At 42.2% G+C, this 26,954-nt stretch overlaps 1 protein-coding gene across 3 annotated transcripts in view; it reads left to right on the plus strand.

Moving 5' to 3' along the window:
• LOC133105535 (versican core protein-like) overlaps window positions 1-26,954 on the plus strand; it is a 39,420-nt gene that overhangs the window by 6,107 nt on the left and 6,359 nt on the right. For all 3 annotated transcript variants that reach the window (XM_061215696.1, XM_061215694.1, XM_061215695.1), the window contains 9 exons: window positions 1,667-1,841; window positions 2,364-2,491; window positions 4,448-4,735; window positions 8,818-9,669; window positions 15,582-17,681; window positions 17,831-17,944; window positions 18,233-18,346; window positions 23,768-23,926; window positions 24,547-24,629. In XM_061215696.1, the coding sequence (XP_061071680.1) occupies window positions 1,667-1,841; window positions 2,364-2,491; window positions 4,448-4,735; window positions 8,818-9,669; window positions 15,582-17,681; window positions 17,831-17,944; window positions 18,233-18,346; window positions 23,768-23,926; window positions 24,547-24,629 (4,013 nt within the window). The remainder of the gene's footprint in view (window positions 1-1,666; window positions 1,842-2,363; window positions 2,492-4,447; window positions 4,736-8,817; window positions 9,670-15,581; window positions 17,682-17,830; window positions 17,945-18,232; window positions 18,347-23,767; window positions 23,927-24,546; window positions 24,630-26,954) is intronic.

Genomic DNA, 26,954 nt, shown 5'->3' on the forward strand with positions numbered 1-26,954 from the left:
CCAAAATGTTGTGGAAAAAATGGTAATAGTTTCTTCTTATTAAATGTTAAGGACAAAACAGAACAGAAGGCAACCAGTATGGGCTAGGCCTAGTTATTGCATCCTCTAATGGTTAGTGGAGAATCTGTTTAGTCTGTTTGACTGAGGCAAGCTTGTTGTTTGATTTACTATTAGACTCATAAATCTTTCTATATTTATTTCTGATCCTCAAATGCTGGGACTTGTTATTGACTAGCATATCTCATATAGTTTTATATTTTATTGTTAGGCGCTTTTATTTTTATTTTATTGTAAGGCATTTGCTGTTGCACAAAAATAAATTGAGAAAATTTTTACATGAAGATCGTATAAGAATAGAAAAAAAGGGGGGGGGGGGGGTTAGACAGTGTTGTCACACTGTGCTTAACCACACACGCACACACGTACCCACACACACAAACACACACACAGACTGGTCCATTTTGTGATAGTTTCTTGCTGCTTAACTGGGTGCTGAGTTTTCTGTTAGCCTCTTTAAGACATCCATTACCATAATTTACTGCATCTGGGACAGCGGAAAGAGTCACTTCAGGACAAAGAAATCTCCAGCTTTGGTCCTCGGAGGGCTGAAACAGCCTTGGGTTTTTCACTCCAGCTCAGTTCTCACTCTGTAAAATCGGGTCCATTATTTGCTAAATTAGTAGCCGGCAACATGTTTCCCTGGTTACCTATGCATTGGAAGTTTAAAGATACCTATTATGACTGCAGAAACTGGACAACCTCAACCACTGAGTATAAAGTAGCTCTGTGTAGGTCTGAGTTCATGGGATGTCCCAGTACACATTTTGGGGATGAGTTAGCAGTCAGAAGAGCTCTGGAATGATTCAGGAGACTGACAGTTAATTCACTTGTGTGCAGTGTAACAGCACACCATTGTTTCATCCACATGCCCCTCACCTTCCCTTCGTTTTACTCAGCCACGTGGAATAAAGATAATGTACAGAGCTGCAGACAATCTTGTGTCTATAAAATATCCATCAGTCTTATTCTGATCTTAAAATAATGTCAATAATTGATGGTTGCAACATGCATGGTCCTATGCTTTGCTTACATGCTTTTGGATCTGTAAATCTTGCATCTAATTATGTAGCCTTGTTAATTCAGATTTTTAGAGTGTGTTTATGTTCCCGGATTAGGCAGTCTGCGTAGCACATGGTTTTAGGGTGATTACTGTATGCTAGACTGATTTCCTGTCCCGAGGTTATGGTTGCACATCAAGACAGGTCCAAGGCCACATAAACCAGGAAGTGCTCCAGTCCAATTAGCTCTTCAGGTTTAGACATAACATAGACAGGGACTTCTATTAAAAAAAACCTTAACTGGATTCAATCAGAGGCAGCAAGTCAACTTAAGTGTTACTCAGTAATTCCCTTGAAAAGGAGAATGGGGAGTAATATATTTAGGAGTATATTTTTATACAAACTATATTGTTAATATTACCCATATACATCAACCCCAAGCATAGTTTGGGCACAACTTCAGTATAGTCTTCTTATTTTAACATAATCTGGGAAGGTTGTTTATTTCTTGTAGAAATAATTATTTTGTTTAGCCTAAATAGGACCTGGCAGTTTTGATTGAATCCTGGGCTAACTGTAGTTTCTGGTGTCTGGGTGTGTTTGTGCAGGTGTCGTTTTTCATTACCGGGCTCGCTCCAGCCGTTACACGCTGGACTTCGCCGAAGCCATTGAAGCCTGCCGGCACATCGGGGCCTCCATCGCCACGGCCGACCAGCTGTGGGCCGCGTACGAGGACGGCTTTGACCAGTGTGATGCAGGCTGGGTCGCAGACCAGACTGTTCGGTGAGAGCCAGCGATTATTTGCAGCTGTTTTAATTCTCTTTCTCTCTATTCTGTGACTGGTAGCCAAGGTTTTTCTTCAAGTTTAAAGTGTTGGTTTATAAACATTGGGAAATATAAAGACCCCATCATTTGTTTGTAATCTGAAGCGAACCAGCTGTGTCCTGTTGATGGCCCAACCTTTTTTTTTTTATAGAACACTTTTAAAATGTTAAATATCTCTTTATCAACTGCACCCGCAGCTCCCTTTTATATTGGCATACTTTATGTGATTAAGTTTCTCCTCACAACTTCATCCGGAGCTTTTTCTACAGATATAACCTCAAACTGACCATTATATATCTTCCCTGCTGTGCTTTAAGCCCTGTTTCCTGCCCTTCTGGGATCATTCTAGAGCAATGTGCCGATCACTCACAGAAAAATGTATGCTTCCTGGCATGCGATGAGCGCACAGTGCAACACATCCAATGCTGTGCTTTGGGATTGAGCGTCAAGGAAGCTCACTCTACATTGTAATCCACTCAGATACCCAATCAAGAGGCCCAGGTCTGGTTGCTATGGAGACAAATATGGAAGGCCTGGCGTCAGGACATATGGACTCCGAGAGCCCAGCGAGAAATATGATGTGTACTGTTATGTGAACAAACTTCATGGTAAGCAAACTTATGGCCGCAAATGATATTTATGCTGCATGAACATTAAACACTTTCAGTGTTGTTAAAGAAAATTCTTCATTTGACTCTCCTGGTGAAATAAACCAAAGGAAATATATCTCATATTTCATGGCTGAAATATGAGATGTGAAACAGGTTGACTGGTTAAGTTTCTTTTAATTTGCTGGCCTTGAATAACATTGCTTGGCCTAAAACAGTTGTGTATACAGGAGATTAAGCCATCCTCTGGAGTCTGTTAGACAAGCTGCCAGTCTCTTTCGTAAAAGGCCCATGAGGCAAAGTTTTTAAAAATACATGAAGATGTGTGATAATGTAAGTACACAACATGTCAGACCCCGTAAATGGAAAATTTATGTTAAGCAGATACTTTATCTCTTTGTTTTCCCACAATGTTGACTCTACTGGCACTCTTTGCATGGTTGAGTCATGGCATTGTAATCTAAAGCACTTATTTTGGTTTTGTGTGCTGTGGAGCAGTGCAGTGTCTATTGCAGGTTTACATAAATTGGAATCAGAATTGTTAATCAGAAGACAAGGCAGGTCATACTGCAACAATTTACTCTCACAAAATGTGTCATATTTATCGTCTTGCCGCACGAATATGTAGATTCATAGATTCATGATACTGTACATGTAATTACTGTTCTGCCCTTCCCCTATCTGATCTCCCCATCTGTCCTTTTACATGGGACATTAAAACTTGACATTACTGCTTTGACTTTTTCAATTTTGGACATGCTCTGGATACAGATGGGTGTTGCAAACTTGAGTGCCAAGTTATTCAGGGCCAAATTCCCAGGATTCCAGCTGTGCTTGTTTGATGATTTATACTGCTTCAGCTCCTGAGAGGTGCTCTAAGGGAACACACCTCCGGTTGGACGGTTCAAGTGTGCAGCATTTGCAAAAAAGATTTAACACACAGATTTAAACCCGCAGGCAAAACCACACTGCCTTAGAATCAGCAGTTCTCTTTGTCAAATGAGAGGGAATATATCTACCTGCTGAATACTTAATATATGTGACCTATCTAACTTATTGATAAAATAGTGATGCATCCATGTACAGTAAACATAAACATTTGTACAGAAAGCCAATATAGTGAGTAAAATTGTATTCATTAAAATGTTCACAAGTGAGAAAAGTCCAAAGTTAATGTAATGTAAAGTCAGTGCTTTTACTGTTTGACACACTGGACAAATGTTTAGCTGAATGCTGGCTCCTCCTGACACTAGCACTGCTGTGAAAATACAGATGCCCTTTTGTATGTTATTGTGTTTAATATGTTTAATCTGTTTGAAAAAGAATTCAACAGGACAGGCTCAGGGGGAAAGTCTATATTGTCACGGCAGTCCGTGCTCCACATCGTATGGATAGCTTAGTAATTATTTTCTAGGTTACGCCCAAATCTAAATGAAAACATGCACTCTGTCCCCTTTACTTGCTGCTTTTTCTTCCCCAAACCATCTGCGGGTGAGACATCATTTAGCTGTTTTTAAAGACGTACCGGTGCTTATAAATAGAGCCATAATCTGAGAATCAATATCATCAGGGAGGGGAGATGAGGGTCGTAGTCAGGCATCAAACCAGATGAAGGGTTTGAATGGTTGATTTGAAGGTATATAGTCACATCCCATAATATGTAGTACTCCAGAGCTTGTTCTATCTGTCTGTCTGTCTGTCTGTCTGACTGACTGACTGACTGACTGACTGACTGGTTGACAAAAAAAAAATGAGAGGAACTGTAATGCGTTTGAAATGATTTGCCCTTCCATGTTCCGCACCCTAACTACACTGCCCCGTCTGTTTGTGTGGCTACCCCAGCTACACTACTTACCAATGATACAGCAACTATGTTTTAAGATCTCTTAAAATCTCACCATCTGGACTGAAGATTAGAGCAATCCTGACAACCGCCTTCCCTGTGTGCTTCTCCAGGTGAGGTTTACTTCTCAGCCGCTAAGATGACCTTGGAGGAGGCCAGGAGGGACTGTGAGGGCAGAGGGTATGTGCTGGCCTCCCCAGGTCACCTCCATGCGGCCTGGAGAAAGGGCCTGGACCGCTGTGACTACGGCTGGCTCTCAGACGGCAGCGCCCGCTACCCCATCTCTGTGCCCCGGACCCAGTGCGGAGGGGGGCTCCTGGGCGTCCGGACCTTGTACCAGTACCAGAACCAGACCGGCTTCCCCAAGCCCACCGAGAAGTTTGGGGCCTTCTGCTTCCATGGTAAATGCCCAGCATCTTCTGTGGATCATTTTGAAGTGCTGTGAATTATAGATGTGTGGCAGGGGAAAGACATGTCAGTCTGTAGGCACCTGGCCCCACTGACTTGACTGGCGAACGTGTTTTGTGTGATATGAAGCCACGTGTATGGTACAGTGCCATTTTTAAAAGCTGTCTGTGCAGAAAATGCTGTAATGGGATGTAAGCATGTCAAGGCTCTCCTACTTGAATTTCCAAACTCCTTTAGCTTTCTCAACTCTCACGGGCCCGAATGTTGTTTTTATCTGGAATTACATACACAAAACCTGTGAAATTCGCTGAAGTTTCTTCAGCTTTGAGCCTAGAGCTTAGTGGGTTGGAGTGGGAGTAGAAGACAGACAGGGTCCTTCAGAAAAACATGAATTTTGTTCAATATTAGAGCATATATTAATAACTTGTGCCTCAAGTTTACTGTTTACTGCACAGTGCCATGCGCTTTGAGTGTCACCCTAAATCTAGTGAAGTACCAGAGATTACTCACGCCTTACTTAATGTGTGCCTCAGTGGCTGAGGATTGAAGAATAGTTCTTGGTGATTCTGGATGTGATTGAATACCTCATCTCGTAGGAGCCTCCAAGCGCAGGATTGCATTTTGTGGTTTAGACTGGGCTTTCACTCCAAAGTAAACAGTTTGTTTCCAACAACTGTTATGTTGAATAAAATGTGCATATCCACCTGCAGTAAGCAATCACTCTAGCCAAACAACGGTCAAACATGAGTTAAGGACATTGGTTGACAGGTGATCAGTGCCACCCATATTTATTATCTTAATTGACAAACTGTCGACACTGTTCTTTGTGTCAAGAGCTGTGTATTTTTTTGCCGGATAGCTAACAGAAAATAAAAGGCATGTAAAAGGCAAGCAAACTGAAGGAGTGTTTGGCCCAAACTGGAGGTGTCTGTGTCAGCACTATCCTGGGTGTCCTTATGCCCCCCAGGCTGATCAGACAGTCATCTGCTGGCTTTGGTGCTAGTGCTACCCTCACATCCCATTTCAGTTAGAAAACCTTAGTTGACAAGATAGAGGAAGTAGTACTGATACAATAGTATTATTATCTATGTCTGCTGCATCTAACCTGCATCTATATATTTATTTATACAAAATAGTGTTTATTATTCATTATTTTTGGATATGTGCATAGGTATAGTAACTATTTAGTGTTAGTGGTATTCTGAAGGTGCTTGCCAAGTCTAGGTTATGTTTCAGAGAGTGAAAGCGCTTGAGTTACACTGATTGATAAAGAGATCTTTTGTCTCTAGTCTTCCTTGTTATTTAAAGAGTGTCATCCAGGGAGTATTAACAGAACAGTGAAATCTCTCTAGCTTCAATGTAATAGTTTGTTTGATGGGTGGCCAGATGGGTTCAGTGGGATGAAGGGTGGATGGATTATTTCTCTTCAGTCCTGACGGGACAATATACTAAGATGTCATCTCTTCATGAAAATAATCAGGTTAGGCTTTATCTGACCAGTAACTGTAATTTATTCTGCTGTTGCTTGTCTTGTCCATGTCTCTTAGAAAACAGTAGAGACATGAAATTATTGTCATTGTGGGTGCCTGCCAATGGGTGCTATGACTTTTGACTGCTTTTCTGCACCATTTTATTTCAGTAATAACGGCTTTTAACCACAATGGGGTACTGTAGGGTCCAATGCACCACTATTTGTGAGGGGTCTTTGACCCATCTGATTGTGCAACACACATCTAAAGACGCTGACCCCTGGCCCCTTCACCTCGGCAGTGCTTTCAAGTTACCATTTTGTGAAGTGTTCTTCACCACCCCATGTCAATCAAACTTCAAAGTGACCAAAGAAACTCAGAACACAACAGGGTTTGGATTAACACAAAATCCTCCTAATGTTACACAACTGTTGGTGAGATCATTCTGTTTGTACAGTCCTTAGTAGGTCAGTGTGTGTGTGCACTTTTTCTTTTTTTCAAGAGGGGGAAAACTTGTGCCTCAAATCTTACATCAGAGTATAGCTGCTGAGGAAGAGGGTGTGTCCCTAATGAGGACCAGCTGCCCCTTGCTCCAGACGCTCGATTAAATCAGCTGGGAGAGGGTTCCCTCAATGGCTGCTCTGTGCGGAGTGGGCAGCAGGGGTACGGAGCCATGATAAAAGGGGGACTTCTGTGGTTCTTTTGTTCCAGACAACTTGACCCCGAAACCCCACAAACAATACCTTTATTAAAGCCTCTTGGTCCCTACATCCTATGATATTGGCATGTATGATATTCATAGTGTAGAGAGAAAAGCCTGTTACACCTCAAGTTTGGATTGGCAGGCCAATCAAAAAACTATGGCATGGCAGAACCAGACTGACTGAAAGACCTTATGTGCCAGTGTACAGCTAAGAGGAGAAGCAAAGTGGTTGGCCCAGCAAATCTTGGACATTGTTGGCAATGTAAACTGTCAAAAGCAAAGGACTAAGTTCAAGTTAGATGTTATGAAGGGTCATTAAATGTGTTGTGAACTAATCCCATTGCACTTTTTTAACTGAGGAAAACTAACTCAACCAGATGGATGGCATCTCAAAATGGTGTTTACAGCTGATTCACACTGCACACTCTGTAGTTAAATGCAAAGAACACTGATGAGCATGTATAGTGCTAACACATGGGATAATGTATTGTGTATACAATAATGTATAGTTTGGAAAATACATCAAGTTAGATCCTTCAGATAGCAGTCCCTCCACTAGGAAGTACTGTCACTGTTATAATTTATCAGAGGAAGGGAAGAAAAGGAGGGAATAACTGCATCACCAGTTTGAACTTGTTTGACCTTTCCTTTAATTGTATGGCTTCCCTGATGATATTTTGATTTTATTTTGGCTTATTTTTATTGTAAGAGGTTACAGTAGAGATATGATACAGCTTTTGCTATTTTCATGAAAAAAAGATTTTCCAGTAAAACAGATTACACATTTCTTAGGTTATGAGTTTCGTTATGAAGTTACGAGAGGCAACACACCCTTCTGATAATGAAAGAAAGGGTGGATTTGGGTCTGAATGAAAGTATTGCTAATGCAGACTTTGGCAGATAGAAAAAAAGTCACAAATTAAACTCTTGAATTTTCTCCTCCTATATGTATTCAAATTCAATTACATTTGTGTAAATTATTTAATTTAGAGCTGAGTCTTTATAATTCTTGCGATAATAGAGCTAGCTGTAGGTGGAGAATCACCAAGTCAGCAGATTCCATCATACAGTAGATGGGGTTGTCACAACTATGCACGTTTGAAGACTTTAAGGTGCAGTCTTCGATTAAATATGAATACTCCCTGCAGTGTCTATGGTTACCAGTATCTGGACAGCTGCCAAACGCACTGTTGGAAAAGTAGCACAGAACAAGAACAAGGTGAAGAACAAGTGAGAGAGACTTCAGGGCAAGAGAGAGAGAAGAGAGAGAAGAGAGGGAGAGAGATTAACTACAGCTGACAGAAAGCAAAAACCTATTTGTATAAGTGGTGTGGGAATGTATATCGTTAGACATCATTTCTGAGCCTGTGCTGTAGATATTTAAACTTGGCCTATATCAGCATAGCCTGAGGAAACAGTATGCTTCTGTGCCAGAGAATTTCCATCAGGAAACCGTGGGGGTTAAAATAAGATGGAACGGCCAAATGAAGAGCTGGTGAAACATTGCATTGTCTAAAAATAAGGAGTTGCTGACAAAAAAATATATTTGCACCCTATGTTTCTCTGTTCCCAGAATAAAAATGGTCTCTCTAGATGCCATACCGATGGTTTAAAATATCATTGCCATTGACATTTCAACATCTAGCAATCATTGTTATGAGACTACATGCCATGTTATTATTATGCTATTTTACATAAAATTCCATTTAAAAATATTTGATTAAGCTATCAAGTCTCTAAATGTCAGAAATGTACACACAACTGTTTGGATTGCATTCTGTTTTATTCTGTGTGTATTTTGCTATCAGAGGTTTACACAGTTAAACATTCGTCCCAAATGATGAGTGTTTACCTGTGTTTGGATTAGACAGACATTTTTACCACACTCTTCTTTCCCTCCCAGGTCAGGACCCTGTGACCCCGGAACCCATTACAACGGTGTCTCCCAGCTTGGTCAGCTCTGGGAAACTAGAGTCACGCACGACTCCAATTCCTGTTGGCACAACACCCCTGCCAGAAGCCCCCTCCATGTTCTCTACGAGCATGGCTCCCTCACGAGAAAGGGGCTCCCTCGGGTTGGTCACCCTTCCCCCTGAGGCTACCTTCACCGTCCACGAATTTGACGTGGAGGACTTCATCAGCGAGACCCACGGCAAGCTAGAGTCCATTCCTCGGGGTGACGCACTGGATCGGGCGATGCTGCCCCCACTGCCCACGATGAGGAGTTCCCCACCCTACCTGGACATCGCCGAGGAGGAAGACTCCAGCCCCGGCCTTCCCCTGGGGGTGAAGTCAACGACGGCTTCCCCTAGAGCACAGGGGGTCCAGGAGGGCTCCAGAGTGGAGCACCCTGCGGAAGACGGAAGCTCAGGGAGTCCTGATTCAGAGTCAAAATCGGGAGAAAGGGAAACGGAGAAAGAGCCATCTTCCCCGCACCACGACTTGGCAAAACCAGCCATCGTCTACAAGGAAGAGAAGGAGGGCTCAGCCGACAGTGATGTGTCAAAAGATGTTCCAAAGGCAGAGACAGTCAGCGTCACCACGGAGGTAGTCGTCATTGAGGAGTCTACGACCAGAGTGCCAGGGCTGTTTGAGGAGGCTGCCAAGGTTAAGGTCGAGGTCGATTCAGAATACCTCACACCATCCACAGTGCCTCACACCGTGGACAAACCATTGGACATCCACGATGTGGCCATACCCACAAAGTTTCCATTCCATCTCCTCATTGTCAAAGCTGAAGAAACTAACCAATCAGGTGAGCCTAATGCTTTTTTTTTTCAACGTGTAATTCCTTTTTCATTACATAATCAGACACAGTGCAGGGCCAAATGTGCAACTTTCACCTTTCACGTTCAATGGTTTTTTTGAGTATTCAGATTCAAGTTTGTTTTGATTAACCAAAACATTGTTGCTGTTGTACTTTATACAGAAGAATCCCAGAATTATTTAATGAAACGTATAATTATTTTGTTCCACAATAATGTTATTTATTTTAAAAATCTTTAAAGGGTGATTCTGTTGTGCATATAATTATTAACTGGTATTATGAAAATATCACCTTGACAATGTTAACACAAGGAAATACTCTATATCATATTTCATCTAGAGACAGCTAGAGCTGTATAGATTAGGATTACTTTTCCAGTTTACATTTTAGAGCCCTGTGATTCTGCTGGTGTTGCACTATGGGGGGTCATTAATTGATCTTTATGGCAGGATCTGGACTGGTTGAGTGAAATAATATGTGTGTGAGTTATTGACACATGATCCATGTGAAATAGAAATGAAACCTGAAATGAAAAACCAAGTTTTAAAGTTATGATATCACAAAAACCTGCTTGACCAAACCTATTAATGCTCTTGTGTATACATGTTTTCCACTTATATAGTTATAATATAAGATACACAGATATCACGGTTCTATCTCTATAGCCTATTTTAAGATCGAATGGCTTTAGCGACAACAGTTAATTACTTCGTATCAAAACAAGCATACATGGACCTCACCTTCTCTGCATTTTGGAAATCCACAGACTAAATGAATCATGTGAGTGTCCTTTTCAAGGCAAGGGTCCAGCCAACCAAATGCTTTATACTTTCTAATTCTAAAAACCACAATAATCTGTATCCACTCAAAAATATCAAATATTTTCAGTAAGAAATAAATCTACCACTTCCACTGTGTTTGAGCTTCTGAAACTTTGTTTTAGTTATAGAGTAATTCTGTCTTTTTGGAAAAAAACCACAAAGGGTTACCAGAAGAGACCAGGATTATCCCTGTAGTTTTCAAGCTTGTGCTTGCGATGCCCCCTTTAAATTATTTCTGAGTCTTCATAAAACACTGTGGATTATTACAGCAAATCCATTTGATCTGAAATATCCCAAATATTTGTGGGCCAATAAGAAAATAAATAAATAAATCAGTCCAGGATTTATTTCCGATGAAGATTCATTCGTGAGGTACCTCTGGGTACCCCAGATGCTCTGCTGAATGTGAGATATGCTGATGTGAATAAAAATACACTGACCATTGATGGCTGATCTTGCTGTGAAATTTGGATTACAAAATAGTAGTGTATCTATTTCACTGTCTGGTTGTGAGATGCTGGAGTCATTACTGATGGGGCTGTCCATGGTCCTGAAGCTACTGTATCTTCACCTCCTACCCACTTGATTATAGCTAGCTTGCGCAGCCCAATGTATGTTTTTAATGTATATACCAGCTGTACAACATAGCCGTGCATTTTAAAAAGCACACTGCATTATAAATTGTCGTTCATAAATTTGTACTGACAGTTTTTGGAATAGGAATTTATGACAGAGCAATGTTTTTGTGAATGTAACTTTGTCATCAATGCTGTGGTGGACTGGCCTTTTTGAGGTTGCTTTTCACTTACATCCAGTCTGGCTTTCCCATGCAAAAGTGTAAAAAAATTGGGATGGACCAATAGCGATCCTTCTGCATACTTTGTCTGATCATGCTGGATTCTATTGTACTTTCAGGTCATTAACCTGGCAAGAACGGCTGTTGACTCAGGTTAGAAAGGATATTTCCTGGTGGCTGGAATGATAATTTATTTGTAAAGTTATTTGGTGAATTAGTCCAATGGAACATTTGCACTGCAGATTGCATCACCGATTCTTTGGAATCCATGATTGATGAACTTGTGAACATGAATTTGTTACTTATTTAGAATAGTTCCTTATTTATCCCTGAGTCATTTAGAAATGCAGCTCATGCAATGCATACACACATTCGGTGGCATCCATGTGCAATATGAGTGTGGCTTAGGAAGAACTGGCTGTATGCAGATCTGCAACTGAATACAATCTGGTGAGTAGACCTTAGGTGTGGCTGCTGTAACCTTGGGAACAGCCTTGGGTCAGGATGACCTAATTCGGCCTGTGTGCAGGAAATGTAATAAATCTCGGTATTTTACGGCTACCATCACTCATGGCCCAGACTCCAAGACATGTGCTCATTTCCCAGTTTGTGAGATTTAAGTCATGTCAAGTACCTGTGGAAAATTCCACCTTTTGAACACACCTCAGACTACATAAAGTCTGACGACACTGAAAAGCACAATGAACTACTACATTTCCCAGTGCGTTTCAGACACTTTTATCCTGGGTGATCCAATGTGTTGGACTACGGAGCGATTCAATTAAAATCTAGAGCCAAAGCCAAAACACCAAGGATTGTGTCACTGCCCATGTGCAGTCTGTAACTATATGGACAGCCACACCATTTGTGTTGTTTTGGCTGTGGCTCTGGCTTTAATTTAAACAATTTTTCCAATCTTCAATCCAGTTTTGGTGATCACATGCCCACTGTAGCCTCATCTTCCAGTACTTAGCTGGCCGGTATGGTTTTCTGTTGTTGGAGCCAATCTGCTTCAAGGTTTGATCCATTCTGTGTTCAGAGATTTTCTTATCTCGCTGTTATGAACAGCTGTTTATTGAGCATTTGTGGCCATTGTCTGCCCACTCTCCTCTGACCTCTCTCATTTACAAAGTCTTTCCAGGCACTGGATGTTTTGTTTTTTTAACCACCATTGTCTGTGAACTAGAGACGGAAGTGCATAAAATTCCTACATGCCTGGCACCAACAAACATACCATGGTGAAAGCTGCGTAGATTAAACGACTTTACCATTCTAATGTTTGGTCAGACAAAAACCTCATTTTGGGTGGGTGCACAGCAGCACACATTTATTTTCATTGGGCAAACTACACGCTGAGCTGCATTGCTATTGCACTGGATTCCAAAGAAACCAATGCCACTGGTACAAGCACTCTAGAGCTGAAAAATTGGCCAGAGGAGGTACTTTGCTCATTGAGGTGGGAAAAAATCTGCTGACTGTAATTCTCCCCCCACTGGTGACAGGTTGGTTAATTCCTGGCCATATCGGACACTGACAGGAATTCAAGATCGCCAAACCACTGTAAACTGAGGGCTCATGTTTCAGTTATCTATGCTACCTTGGAGCCAATTACCTGTAAATCAGAAGGCTGTAAGAAGGTGGAGTGATCTGTTGCTCACAACCCACAGTACTATTGCATTTATGAATATGTCTTTACCCAGTATTTGTTGACAGAGCTCTTAGTCAGTTGTAAATTCCAGGGCCACCTTTGTTTGCACAGGTGTGGGACCGTTAGCGTAAGGAAAAAGGCAAGCTGCTTCAGACTCTGAGGTCAGTGAAACCACAGGCCTTCACACGGTGCTTATTTTTATCACTGTGGGACCTGCCAGCTTATGTGTACATCTGTGGGGCAGGAAGAACAGCCCTGAATGTGCGATGCCATGCCAGTAGTCGACCAGCAGGTTATAGTAGCTGACAGTTCTGTACGGCCCAACAGAGGGTGCATTGAGAAACATATTCAGAGCAATGGCACTGCATTATCCTCAAGTTATATAATAATATAATATATGATATAATATATCCTCAAGTTATTTATAAGTTAAACTTAGTATGCAGAGAACTGCAACATTTCAACCTTTGTATGTTTATAGTTAAGCTGGTGTGAAAGCGTGCTTGTGGAAGTCAGATGCTGTTGAGATTCATGCAGTTTTATTCCTTGTGGCAGTATGTAAAAGTGTACTGACACCTTTCCCTGTTTGGACTGGCTGAGGGCCTGGCATACGCACATATGTATATATGGCCGCGCTGTAGCATGGGAATGATGTCATTACAAATGCCAGGGCTCTGTCAGCTGCATACAGCGCAATGGAAGTGAGCACTTAGGGGGATTGTATTGTGTCATCATTGCTCAATACAGCAGAGGCCTGACAGCCAAAGCCCTGCAAATCTGTTGCCTCTTGGCAATGGATTTTGGAAATGCTGTGCTATTTTCCATTTTGATTCCAGCCGGGTTTTATGCTGTTTTAATGAGCATAGTTATAAAGCAAAAACAAAATGAAACTGTATTGGTGCTTTGAACATTCTCATACATTAGTACAGAGTAGTTACCATGATGCAAAGTATGCTATAGCATGTTCTAAGGCTGGTGAAAGACCATTGGTATCTAGCTACCTGGTTTAATGGGATGCATAAGAATCTGCCTGTGTGCATTTCAACAGTCATTTAGAGACATGGATGCTGTGAAAATATGCTCTTTCAGTACATACTACACTAGTTGCATTGTATTGGTTCTTTTGTGTTTGACAAATGTCATCCAAGACAGTTCTGCCTTATTGATTTATTTTCAGTTCATTGCTTAATACTAAGTGACATGTTTGATGGTGGATGTAGCCTGTGCAGCTAAAGGAAAGTTAAGCTAGTGAAATGTTCTTCAAATGATTACAAATTGTGGGCATATTTTTGAGAAGATCAAATACTTTTCAACAATTTTCAAAATGGTGTGATGCACCAAGACTCATCAAACTCTTTCCATTACTAGACAGAGGAACAGACAGGGCTACCCACATAACCTCAAAGCCCCCACTAGTGGAAGATATGATGATATGTTATCAGTTGGTAATGGAAAATCCTAATTTTGCACTACACTCAACTGCTGTTTTGGAGAAAAATGTTAATGTCCTGCTGTGGCAGTGTTATAGGTGACGCAAAGCCTGTCAGAGATAACGGTTGTCCTTGGGGCTGTGCAACCCAGTGTGACGCAATGTAGCAGCATTCTGGCCTTCATCCGAAGCCTGCCCTGACATGTTTTTTTATTTGACGTGGCTTATTTTAACAGATACGTCATATGGCACCAGGGCCTTGGGCATGGGTCATTTCCATTGTCCCCAGGGGCCTCCCACACTCTAGCTCTCCCTAGTCCAGAACACCATAAACAGGTGTCCCCGTGATGGAGAACATGGCTGCATAGGCATGCTGCCACCTGGCCATGCTTATTGTTCAACAACTGTAGTGATTACTGTCTCCCAAAATGAGCAAACATAATGCAAACAGATAGAGGTTTTATACAAGGAAATTGATACAGATATGTTAGGTTGAGGTGCTCCAGACTGTCTGTCTTTCTGCCTGTTCAAATTTTGTGCCACCCACCCTGGTCATGCCAGTAAATGTTTAGAGACAGCTTGTGGAAGTTGCTTCATAATACTGTATGACATGGCTACCAATGTTCTTTTCAGTTGTCCTGGAAGATCATTGTCCTGGATTTTATGTCTGCATATATTTATATCTGGAAGGTGAAATTGAACTATGTGTTGATTTCTGAACCAGGACGGAATATGATTTTCTGTTGTCTTTAAATCAGAAAACATTGCTTTTGGTTTCTCTTGTGTCTGTGCATGTGCTGCTTAAAAGTTTATGAGAGTATTTGACACTGGTGCAAATCCCCCTACTTCAGTCAGCAATCAAATAATCTTTAGCTACTTTAAAATAGATCTAATTGATTTATCCTTATTTTGCTGGAAACTTGCCAAATCTATTTGCACAACACATCCACCTTAAAGATAACAACACAACATTATTACTGTACTTCATTACAGTACTCTGCAAAATTTTGGGCACCCCTGGTCAACTCACAAGCTATATTTCCAGAATAAATAGAATCTGGAGCCAAGAACATGCAAAGAGACAGACACGGACATCAGCATTATTTGTTAAACAAGACAAGAACAATGATGGTTAGGTGTTTACTGTTGTTGGTTTGATTCTCTACACATGTAATTGTAATGTCATTTATCCTCTTTGTTTTGCAGTTGATCCCATTTTGGAGTTCTTAGGAGAGCCTCTCGGCATTGGATCTCCAGATATACCAACCCCAGCAATTGATAGTGAACTCCTCTTGGGTAGCGGAGACAATGATCTCTTTCCTTCTTCTGCCACCACTGTCCCAACCCTGAGCTTTATTAATGGGAAACATGAGTTGACGCTGGAACCTGAGAGAGTCCAAGAAGCCAGAGGAGATAAATTTGAGAGTGTGTCTCCATCAGAGAATGAAGTACCCCAGTTTGAAGGGCCTGAAGACTTTCCACAGGAGACAACAATATCATTTGACTACGCCATCATTATAACTGGTGCTCTGCCTGAAGAAGAAAATGTCTCAAGGGAATCTGTGTCAGCCAAGCCTGGAACCTTAATCTCAACCACCCTTGAGCATGATGACAAAGACTCCATAGGATCGGACACATTTGTGGAGTCTGTTCCTCCCCAACGTCCCTTGGAAAAAGAAGAAGCATCAGGGGAGGAACCTAAAATCAAGGAGACTACATCAACCCATGCTCCCGCAACAGTTGGACCGAGCACCCCATTAGGTACAACACCAGGAAAAGATGCGTCTCTCGCAGAAAAAGAGATATCCCCAGATGTCTCAACACACAGAACTCTCATGGATGAAGACTTGGAAGGATCCACTGGCCCAGAAGGCTCAGGACATGAAGATTCAGCTGTGCCCACAACTGAATCTTTCAGACAAATAGCAGGGGTAACAGATGAGGCAGAAATTTCAGAGTCAGGGAAAGCCTCAGAGGATGTGGGTGTAGAGTTTACCACAAAACCCCCAATTAAAGTTTTCTCTGGTACTACTAGTGGTCCTCCTGCAGACACCAGACAACAACCAGAAGCTTCCGGGGACTTTGAAGGCTCCACTTCAGCTGAAGAGGAAGGCTCCACATCAGACTTGTATCCACCAACCTCCATTGAAGAAGAGTCTAAGAAGGATGTGCATAAAGCTGTGACACCTCTAGAAGTCCCAAGCACAGCTAAGACTGTTACCGAGACTTCAGGTGATCAAACTGCTGAGAAGCTTCCCAAGACGACTTCTGTGACAAAATCACCTCTGCTGCTGGACACAAAGGTGGAATCCACAACTATACATGTGAAGATTGATGTAAAAACTCAGGAAACATTGAGCATAAAGGAGAGTTCAGGAGAAAAAATTGATGCTGAGCATCCTGTTGCGATACCAACTCCAACGAGCAGCTATATCAAAACTGGTTTAGAAGAAAAGTTGGCCGAGGAAAAGCACGATGAGGAAAAGCCTTTCTCAACTGCAACGAAGAGCACGGAAAAACATTGCACAGGTAATGAGGACGTTTGTAAAGAGAGGCCCATCATTAATGTTGATACCTCTTTGATAGTTGAGTCTTCCCCGTCTCCTTTCCCCATCCATACTGAGGAAGCAGTGGGCATGGCTGTTGCAACCATCACCCCAAAAACATCATCTGAAGAGACCCGGGAGCTGGAAGGATCTGGTGAAGTCTTAGCTCCTGATTCTAAGCACGTGCTGTCAAAATCTACCCCTGCCCAACCAACAACTACTTCCAGCTCCTTGGAAGAATTTTCCGGAGACAATTTGACTACTGCCCAGCCTGAAGTGGTCATTTATGTAGAGGCCACCATCATCCCGAAACCTGATGCTACACCAGCCGAAGACTCTTTCCAGCAAGTAGTGGCCGAGGTCACTTCAACACATCTGCCATTTGCTGATAAGGTACTTGTGGAAACTGGGCCTATAACTACAAAGCCTGAATCCACATCTTCTTCCAGTTCTGAAGAGCGACGTCATCCGTCTCTAACTCCAGGCGCAGAAGTCGTAAAATCGGAGTCTTCCAGCTCCGAGAGCTCTTCAGGGGAAATGGAGGCAGGAAAAGAGAAATCCTCATCAGAGGCCGCTATCACCAGCTCCACAGTGGCGTCCACTACAACGTTGGAAGATTATGAAGTCCTGGACTATGATAACACCGCAGGCTCGTCACTGCTTCAGGCTGGGCCTCCTCTCGGACTGGACACCACCGTGGCACCTGAGACGGGAACAGACCTCGGATACACCATTGAGGGTCAGACTGTTGACATACCAGGTACTCTTGCAGTCTGATGCAAGTTAATGCTTTGCTAAAACTGTTCAAAATAATGAAATACCACATGTAAAAATTATCATTTGCATGGATAAAGGAGGCCTTCTTTGCTGTTGGGGACACTTTCACAGAAAGTTATTTTGTTATTGCAGGTGTTCATTCTTGTACTGAAAACAAGTGCCTGAATGGAGGTTCATGCTATAAGAGGGGAGAATCCTATATCTGTGCTTGTGCCCCTGGCTACAGCGGGGTACGCTGTGAAACAGGTGAGTGCCATGCCTTAAATGTCCGTGAACCATGCCTTGGTCACAAAATCACTGCACAGCATACTGGCTCTTGTGCTTTCGTATTCCCGCTCAATTTCCCAAATGCTGGTGTTGAGGCATTTATTCGCTTGTTTAGCACTGATATGTTCAGCTGTCCAAGTCGCTCGGGAGATGAGGATGCAAGATAGTCTTTCATAGTTAGTTTATGTGGAGTAATAATTGTTTTTGCCACATTGCTCTGTTTGAACTACCCTAATCTAATGCATTCCTCTCACTTTGTGCATCTAGATATTGATGAGTGCCAGTCCAACCCCTGTCGAAATGGTGCCACCTGCATAGATGGAATAGACTCGTTCTCATGTGTCTGTCTTCCAAGCTATGCAGGATCACTCTGTGAACATGGTAAGGACTATTAAGCATTATTTTAATTTTTTTTCTTTTTTTTTCCTTTTCATGCAGATTTTTAAAATTAATTCAAGCAAAAGGAGAAGAGAAATTAAGTAATAAAACTGCTGACATTTCTTGCATAAAATTTCCATATACCACACACACGAATGTATACCAACACATCAAATATGAACATATGTTTATACATATGTTTTTATTATTATTTTAACCATTGTTTAACCAGGTTCATCCATTGAAATAAATTATCTTTTGATGACCTGGAGAAGTGCAGAGATAAAATATGGAATTAGGTAGCAAATCAGATGCATGATTAGGTGACCACATATACAGAACACCCCTCCCTCCCTACATACATATATACTGAATATACCTGTATATACCATGACATCCCAAATTTTGTAACACTTTTAGCAGCTGCGGCTCTTCCACAATTGTTGTACCATATGTTAGCAGTTCCTTAAGAAGGGTTTATGATGTTTCTGAAGGCTGTCCCAAGGAATTACACTTCTTCATGTTTATTCTTGAATTGATGTGCTACTGGAATTTCACTGCCCCTCTGTCATTGGGATTAATGCTGAAGCTTTTAGGCGTGGAATATATATCTTCTTTATCCTAATATCTTTTCTATTTTCACAAATTATTATGACCACATTAATAGTCACATTTCACATTTGATTCTGCATAAAACTAAATTACAAGGAGTTAGCTTGCCAGTAAGCCATCATTGTCCTCACCAGCTTTTTTTCATAAAAGCATAATGAAAAAAGATACTTTCAAGGATTTTCAGCCTTATTTTTATAGTGAGTATTGCAAGCCAAGTTTTTTCCTTTTTGAGCATTTCAGCTCTTTTGGTTTTTGTCAACCATGTTAGAATAATTTGAAAATATATTGTGGCATTGAGTGCCCTCCCCCATTCTGATGGCATTGTGGGTTTGTCAGTCGTGGTTTGGGTGCACCTTTATTGTAAACCGCATGAAACCCTATTTCCACTTGGCATTCTATTAAAGTATTATTATATACATACATATAGAATACATAATAGAACCTACTCTTTTATGAGTAGGTTCTGGGACTCAGTAACTGTTTCAGGTAACAGATTTGTGTCCTACCATAGGAAAACAGCAAGTATTTTAGAATTGTTAATACACAAACACAGCTGGGTAAATTGTTTAGTTACTGGAAGTGCAAAGATTATTAAGTATGTATTGAGTAACTGGGGTGTACAGTTAGAGTTGAAATAATGTTTGTGCTGGCTTAACCCCCCAACCCTTCAAAAAAAGAAGAAAAATGCAGCCATAACCTGACCTGTTTTGGCTTATGTTTTATGCACATATGAATAGAAAGCATTCTCAGTGAATACATCAGACACATCTAGTTAGTTGCCATTGTTGTATACCAAAGTGAAAGCCATATTGTATACCTAATGAAGTGAAAACCCAATTACCCCATAGGTTCAGGTGTCAAAACTTCAGGTGTAAGCATTGTAATTAAGGATGCACTGCTGACCATGATTACAACCATGAAATAGTGTTTATATGTATCAGTCCAACATATAAATGTCTAATTTTGAGTCCATTTTGTATACAAAAACTGTATGTAAAATTTGAAGAGACTATAGATGGAGCACATGGAGGACAAAATCAGTACAAAAGAAACGAAGAACAACAAGATGTAGTGACATGGAGAATCTCACAGAGGATGCCTTTCTGAACTTGATTAAATTGAGTTGTTTTCATGGGGGTGACATGCGAGCATGGCTGTAACCAGTTCTTACCGCCCTGCATGTCGCTATTGGGCCAGGCTGCTCCCAGGAGAGGGGAGGCCCTACATGGTTATGGGAATGTGCGCAGTACTGGGAACCCCCATGCAAAGAAAAAAAACAAAAACAGCTGGAGTCAATTTAACAGTGTTTTATGTACCTTTCTGCTTGCACTAAGCAGCCTTCAAAAATGTAATTTTCTTTACCCACTCTACGATTGCCTGTCTGACTGAGTAAGCATCTCCCATGAAGTTGAGGACAGTACCTCAACTAACCACTAGGTGGCAAAAGGCACTTGTTGTGATATCAAACGTTCTTCTGTTGTGTTGGTCTCTAATAACACATGACCCACTTTGGGGGGGGGGGGGAGGCAGTACTGAAACAGATGACCAGTTACAGATTAAACCAAAAAGTGTTTCCGCCTTGCAGTTTTTAAAAAGCCACGCACTTTAATTTCCATCAAGCTTATAAATAATCTTTGCGGTATCACGTGCGCACACCTTTTTTCATTGTTTCGTTCCCTACGGATAATTATCCTGTTCGCACAGTGGGCGTGCTGTTGGTGGCTCTGTGGCTCGGAGTCGTACGTGGTCCAGCTGTTCTCACTTAAATGTGAGAGGTTGGCTTTCATTTTGTCTCAGGTTGTGGTGATTGGCGGACCACATCGACTACATCTATCCCCCTCCCCAAAAATTCTGACACTAGCCATCGTCCCCTCGGTGAATTGGTTCCAGGCACACTTTCAATGTAGCTGTAATTATGCAGCCGCCATGGACAACTCCTCTCCCCTCCCCTCACGCACACATACACACATGCCCCTCCATCTTCACAATCGTTCGTTCGCACACAGCTGTTTTCTCAGGCTTGGCTGCCAGGGATGAGGCAGGAAAAAATAAATAAATAGGAAAAAGGAGCCCATTATCATTTCAGAGGAGATTTGCAGCTGTGGAAATGAAATAATTTCTCTTCTCGCATGTGGCAGGAGAAAGGGACACAGCCATGGCGGTTAGTGCTGGAATGAGCAGACTCTTTGCAGAACTATTCCAAAGCTCCCAGACTATTGAGTCTAGACAATAAAGCTCTCTGGGATGCCATCATTTCTACAGATTTAATTAAGCACCCTTATCTTATTTATTAGTTAAATACCACATTTATTATTTTTTTTGCCATAGACTTTTTCTTTCAGTGGTGGGCTTTGAATTGCATTGACATTTGAAAAGAAAAAACCTAGAATCATCATTAATAGTTCATTAATAGTTCATTCTGAATGAAATGAATATAAATAATTTTGGCATACACTTACTGCAACATCATAATTTAAATGGTATGATGTGGCTATTTTAAGTAGTTGTTTTAGCACTTAATGTTTTGCTGTGTGTTTTCCCAGAGAGTCTAGCCAGGCCCCATCCAAATATGTGTGCCCTTATTAGGCTTTGCCATGATTTTCTTGAGATTTTGCACAGATGGTTAATGTGGATGCTTTGGCATAGACCAAGAAGCCCTAAGAAAAAGGAACTCCCCAAAAGTAACTGTAGTACCTGAATCCTACAACTAGATGGCGGACATGTACTAATCAGGTGACCGTCCAGAGTAGGTGCCACCCCTGAACAGTGCCTGCTCTTGTTCTTGTTTTTGATGGGCTGAGACCTACCGGTAGGGTCACATAACGGGGGTAATCCTGCCCCCCTCCTCCCCCACTCACCCTGGGGGACCCGTATTTGGCTTCATCAACTCCAGACTTCCTGTGAGATCAGGTCTCCTGACAGTAAAACAGGCACGAGCAGGCTGGAAAGTGCAGGGTCTAATTGGCACGCCGGGCACCCGGGCCTAACATTAGGCCTGGAATCAGTCTGTCAGCATCTGTCCTCCCGTGACCCTCAACCCTCCCTCTTCCCCCTTCCCCACAGCCCCGTGGCCCCTCTCACGTATACAGACACAGTAATGGCAGCTTTGCCATAAATCACTCACACTCCAGCCATAATATTAATACAAAGTCTTCATTAAGTAGACTAATATATTATTGGATACGTGATATGGAGGTGTCTCTAGATATGAAAGTACCGTCGCTCCAGGGCAACCTGACGTGATCGCCACACTCCTGAAGCAGAAAAGAGAAACCCACATGCTTTCTGAAAATAGGAAACAAAAAGGGCTCTCATTAGATCTATCGGAAAATAACAGCATAATTGCTAGCTGTGGAATTTCTTTTTTCCAAATTGAAAATGTAATTTTCCAAATTGAATGTCTTCAATGTAATGTAATCAAGGCCACACAGGGATGAACTTCTTTCCTCACTTTTATCCCCAGGGCTGGATTTCAGCCATTGTTTATTTGATAAACAAAGGGCCTTGTTAGACTTCATTACTCTTAGCAAAGGGCAGCGTTTCCTTTACCTATGTGCCAAAAGAGATGCTAGGCTCTGCTGTGTAGAATGGCGTTCAAATTACAGCCTGGACCTCCAGGTTGGCAGCAGTGATTTGCAGCAATTTGTTGATGCAGATTGCAATGTTATTGTTAAAGTTGAATTTTCTGCTATTGTTTTCATCATAAAATAAACATAAAAGATTACCATAATACAAAGCATAATTGTACCTCACATGTAGAACTCAAAGCATTTGTTTTTACAGTTATTACGCATATATTTGTATACAAGTATTGATGAAACATTTCTAATTCAGGTATTTATTGAATTTATCATATTTTGTCAGAGGCTATGGAGCTATTTACATCTTTAAGAATGCCCTGTCAGTCGGCTGTGGTTGAAGCCGGTTTTAACTTGACAGCGGTTTAAAGGACCGTTTGTTTGCGAGCCGCAGTCAGTAATTTGTACTGATGACTCTGTTGTACACTGTATATTTACAACAGCAGCTAATTCAACCTCCGCAACAGCAGCACATCAGCCCAAGAATGAAAGGACAACGGGGTTCGCAAAAGGACTGCCAACAGCCCAGTGTCGCACAAACATGAGCAGTGTGTATGAGTTCATTCATTAAACAGCCCTTTCTTTATGAGCTGTGTGGCGGCCATTGTTTCTCCACTGTGGCTTCCCCCTGTGGATATTGAAACCATTAGGGGTTGGACGACAAGCCAGATCATGATAATAATTGTGCTAAATTGCATTGGCTGGATTTGCATAGCAGTGATTAGCATAGTAGCGGTTGTGTGACTCTGAATGTAGTCTTTCTGTAAGCCAGCATGTCAGACTACCTAGCTGGTACAGCACAGGGCGCCGTTCAGAAAACAGTGGGACTGTAATCTCTCCGATGTCTCTATCTTTCCTTCTATTAAAATTTTTCTTCTTGACTATTATAGTAAAAATAAGTGTCACAGTCTCTTTTATTAGAGTAGACTGCTGATTGAACTGATACAACTTGTTCTTCTTGCACAATATAAGTCACGTTTATGATATATTCTTGCCCATACTGTGAAGTCATGCAACTGATTTGTATTGAAATTTGATATTTTTTTGTAAAAGTTAATAGGCAAAACAATTCATTTAAAGTAGACCCATTCTCCAACTCCCACACCCCATTAACAGTTTGACACCCCCAATGTTGATTAATTGGTTGATTGGATTTGATTGATTGATTGATGGATGGATTTGATTGATTATTGCTGTACTAAAACCAGGTCGTCTCTGCATTCCTTCCCCTCAGACACGGAGACCTGTGACTACGGGTGGCACAAGTTCCAGGGTCACTGCTACAAGTACCTGACGCACCGCCGGACCTGGGACGCCGCGGAGAGAGAGTGTCGCCTGCAGGGAGCGCACCTCACCAGCATCCTCTCGCAGGAGGAGCAGCTGTTTGTCAACCGTAAGCACCCGTCGCTGTTCTCTCTTCACTGGGTCTGGCCGGGAGGAGCTTGGCTGAGACACCACCGAAAGAGAAACACAGGAGGGGCTGCTTATCTGGAGGCACTCCCCTCCCCTCCCCTGGACACTGCTGCCTAAGTTTATCGCTTTTGGCTGCAATTTTACATTAATATATTGGCGCTTTCAGTTTTAAATGATAGCTATAAAACTAATTGTAAATATGCGCATTTAAAAATAAGCATTCTATACAGCATATTGGCAAATGTATGGCATATACCCTATATAAATGGATGATATGAGCTATGTACAGCAAGATGTCCTTGGTAAGGATATCACTAAAAAAACAGTTTGGCTTAACGGATATTTACTTCCATAAACTAAGACTGATCTCTCAAGCATTCAATCCCGGTGCTTAATACCGTAATAACCCGAATATTCAGCTATAGTAATGTCTTCACTAATCAATCACAGCTGCTGAACTAACCTTTGGAAATATGTTTGAACACATAATACTTTTAGATTTTTAAAAAATGATTCAGAGGTATAAAGGGGTCTCTGTGTTGAGCTGAGAGTTTAATATGGCAAACAGGTCAGTTCCTGACTTTGACTCTATGCTGGCAGGCTTGGGGCATGACTATCAGTGGATTGGCCTGAATGACAAGATGTTCGAGAATGATTTCCGCTGGACAGATGGCCGTCCCATGGTAAGAAATTATTACTTTATTGAGGAAGATTGTATGAAATAACAGAGCCGTCCCCTACATCATTGATTTACGATGCACCGGTAACACCACCCTTCTGAACTCAAGTATCACTGTGAGGGTTGAAACAGGGGATGCTACTCAGTGATAATCACTTCTGCTAGTGAGTGTGGTCAGCGATATCCCCATGAGTGTTCCAACAATCACTTCCAGACTCAGTGTGTCTATTTTCTGTGCGAATGGATAGATTCAGTACTGTCCAATTAAACAGGTGTTTGCTTTTTCTGTGTGTGCGTGCGCGTTTGTGTGTTTGTGTATGTGCGTGTGTATGTTTGTGTGCGTGCATGTATGCACACCTTTGTGTGTGTATGTGTGTGTGCACGTGCGTGTATGTGTGGGTGTATGTGTGTGCATGCACAAGCATGCCTGTGTGGAGTAGTGGAGTGTATCACAGCAGCATACCAGTCTGGGGACTGTGTACTGTAGCACCTAATTACTGTTTGTGTGGAGCAGCTGAATCGGTTGTCCATCACTTCAAAGCCAGAGTGACAGAGGACAGAAGGATAGAATGATAGGAGGAGACTGGAGGGCAGGGAAAAGCGTTGACCATCTGCAGGTACTCTGCCGGTGGTCTCACCTGCACGTCCAGATGGAAGCTCTTTGACCGCGATGACACAGGTGTGGACAGATACAGGAAGCTACAGGAAGCTGGGCTCTGGGAGTAAGTGGGCCCCACCTGTCAGAGGAAAGCAGGGGACGGGGCCGTATAGCATACCTTTACAAGGTTCAGTGTGCCCCTGCATGAATGTGGCAGCGTTCAGCTGAGCACCTCGCTTTCGGTGAAAGACAGAGGCTGAGATCAGTAGACTCCATCTGTGCTATTCATTCCCTCCAAGAAGCAGTTTCAATACAGTAAAACAAATCATTTCTGAACAAAGTGATATAGTATGCAGTACCTTGATTTTTTCACAATTTACTGATCACTCAGGGAGTTTTATCTTCTAATCTGGATGACCTTTATTTAGTGCCCAAATGGAGTACTGTAGCATGCAAGGCATTATCTGTTCCCCAGTGTGGGTCCACATGGAAGATGACCTTTTCAAAACTGGCGGCGCTCACAGGGTGCTGTCGATGACTCACTGTCCTGGATTCTTTAAACAGTCTTCCAGCATTTTCACAGTATTATTTATTTGCAAATGCAATTTGGCATTTTCAGCAATCTGGCCAACCGCGTTTGTGAAGAGAAAAGGCCATGCTTGTTTTATGCAGTGCACACTGTGTAGGCACGCCCTGTTTTTGGTAAACCCAAAAATGTAAGGTCCCACCCCTGGTCCACGATCGCCTACCAGAAACCTTTTCTGGTGCACCCACGAGTGATACGAGAAAGTTCTGATACGATTTGTCATTGTATTATGACTGTCCATGCCTGACTGTCCCCCACCCATCGTAATCACACAGTTGTATCAGCAGTCTACTCTAAGGAGCAGATGATGGATCTGATGCTGTGGGGCAGAGGTATATCTTGTGATGACAAGAAGTGATGAAAAGCCACCCAGGTGCTGTTTCTGTGTTCTGGGTATTCACTCTGTGGTTTCAGGCTGCACTTTGGCAGATGTGGCCTGCAGCTAGAGTCAGGCTTCAAAGACAATCCCAAGGTAACCCAAGGTATCAAGCCCACTGAGGCAGGACAGGATGCTTTTACTGATCATTCACAATGACAGGCAGAATGGCTCTATTATTTCATGAGACTACGGGCTATAGCAGTTTATCCAACAGAATCCTAGCCCCCTCTCTCTCTCTTTCTCTTTGTCTCTCTCTCTCTCTCTCTGTCTTTCTCTCTCTGATACTCTCATACAGTATATACAAGTAAATGGTTGGCATTTATATAGCGCCTTTATCCAAAGCGCTGTACAATTGATGCTTCTCATTCACCCATTCATACACACACTCACACACCAACGGCGATTGGTTGCCATGCAAGGCACCGACCAGCTTGTCAGGAGCATTTGGGGGTTAGGTGTCTTGCTCAGGGACACTTCGACACAGCCCAGGCGGGGGATCGAACCAGCAACCCTCCGACTGCCAGACGACCGCTCTTACTGCCTGAGCCATGCCGCCCCTAGGTTCAGGGCATTTGGCAAAACCTTTTCTTGTCTTATAAGATAGACTTCTTGATTGTTATTTTGTGATCCATTGACCACCATGTCACACTGGGCTATATGAGCGCATATACTGGACAGGTTATGCCTTTGATGAAAGACCTTTAGGCAAATAGCCAGCCTTGAAATAAGACTTGAGTCAGAAATATGGGATAAGCACCTTCGTGTG

The sequence above is a fragment of the Conger conger genome, chromosome 12 (genome assembly GCF_963514075.1).
Source record: "Conger conger chromosome 12, fConCon1.1, whole genome shotgun sequence".
NCBI lineage: Eukaryota > Metazoa > Chordata > Actinopteri > Anguilliformes > Congridae > Conger > Conger conger.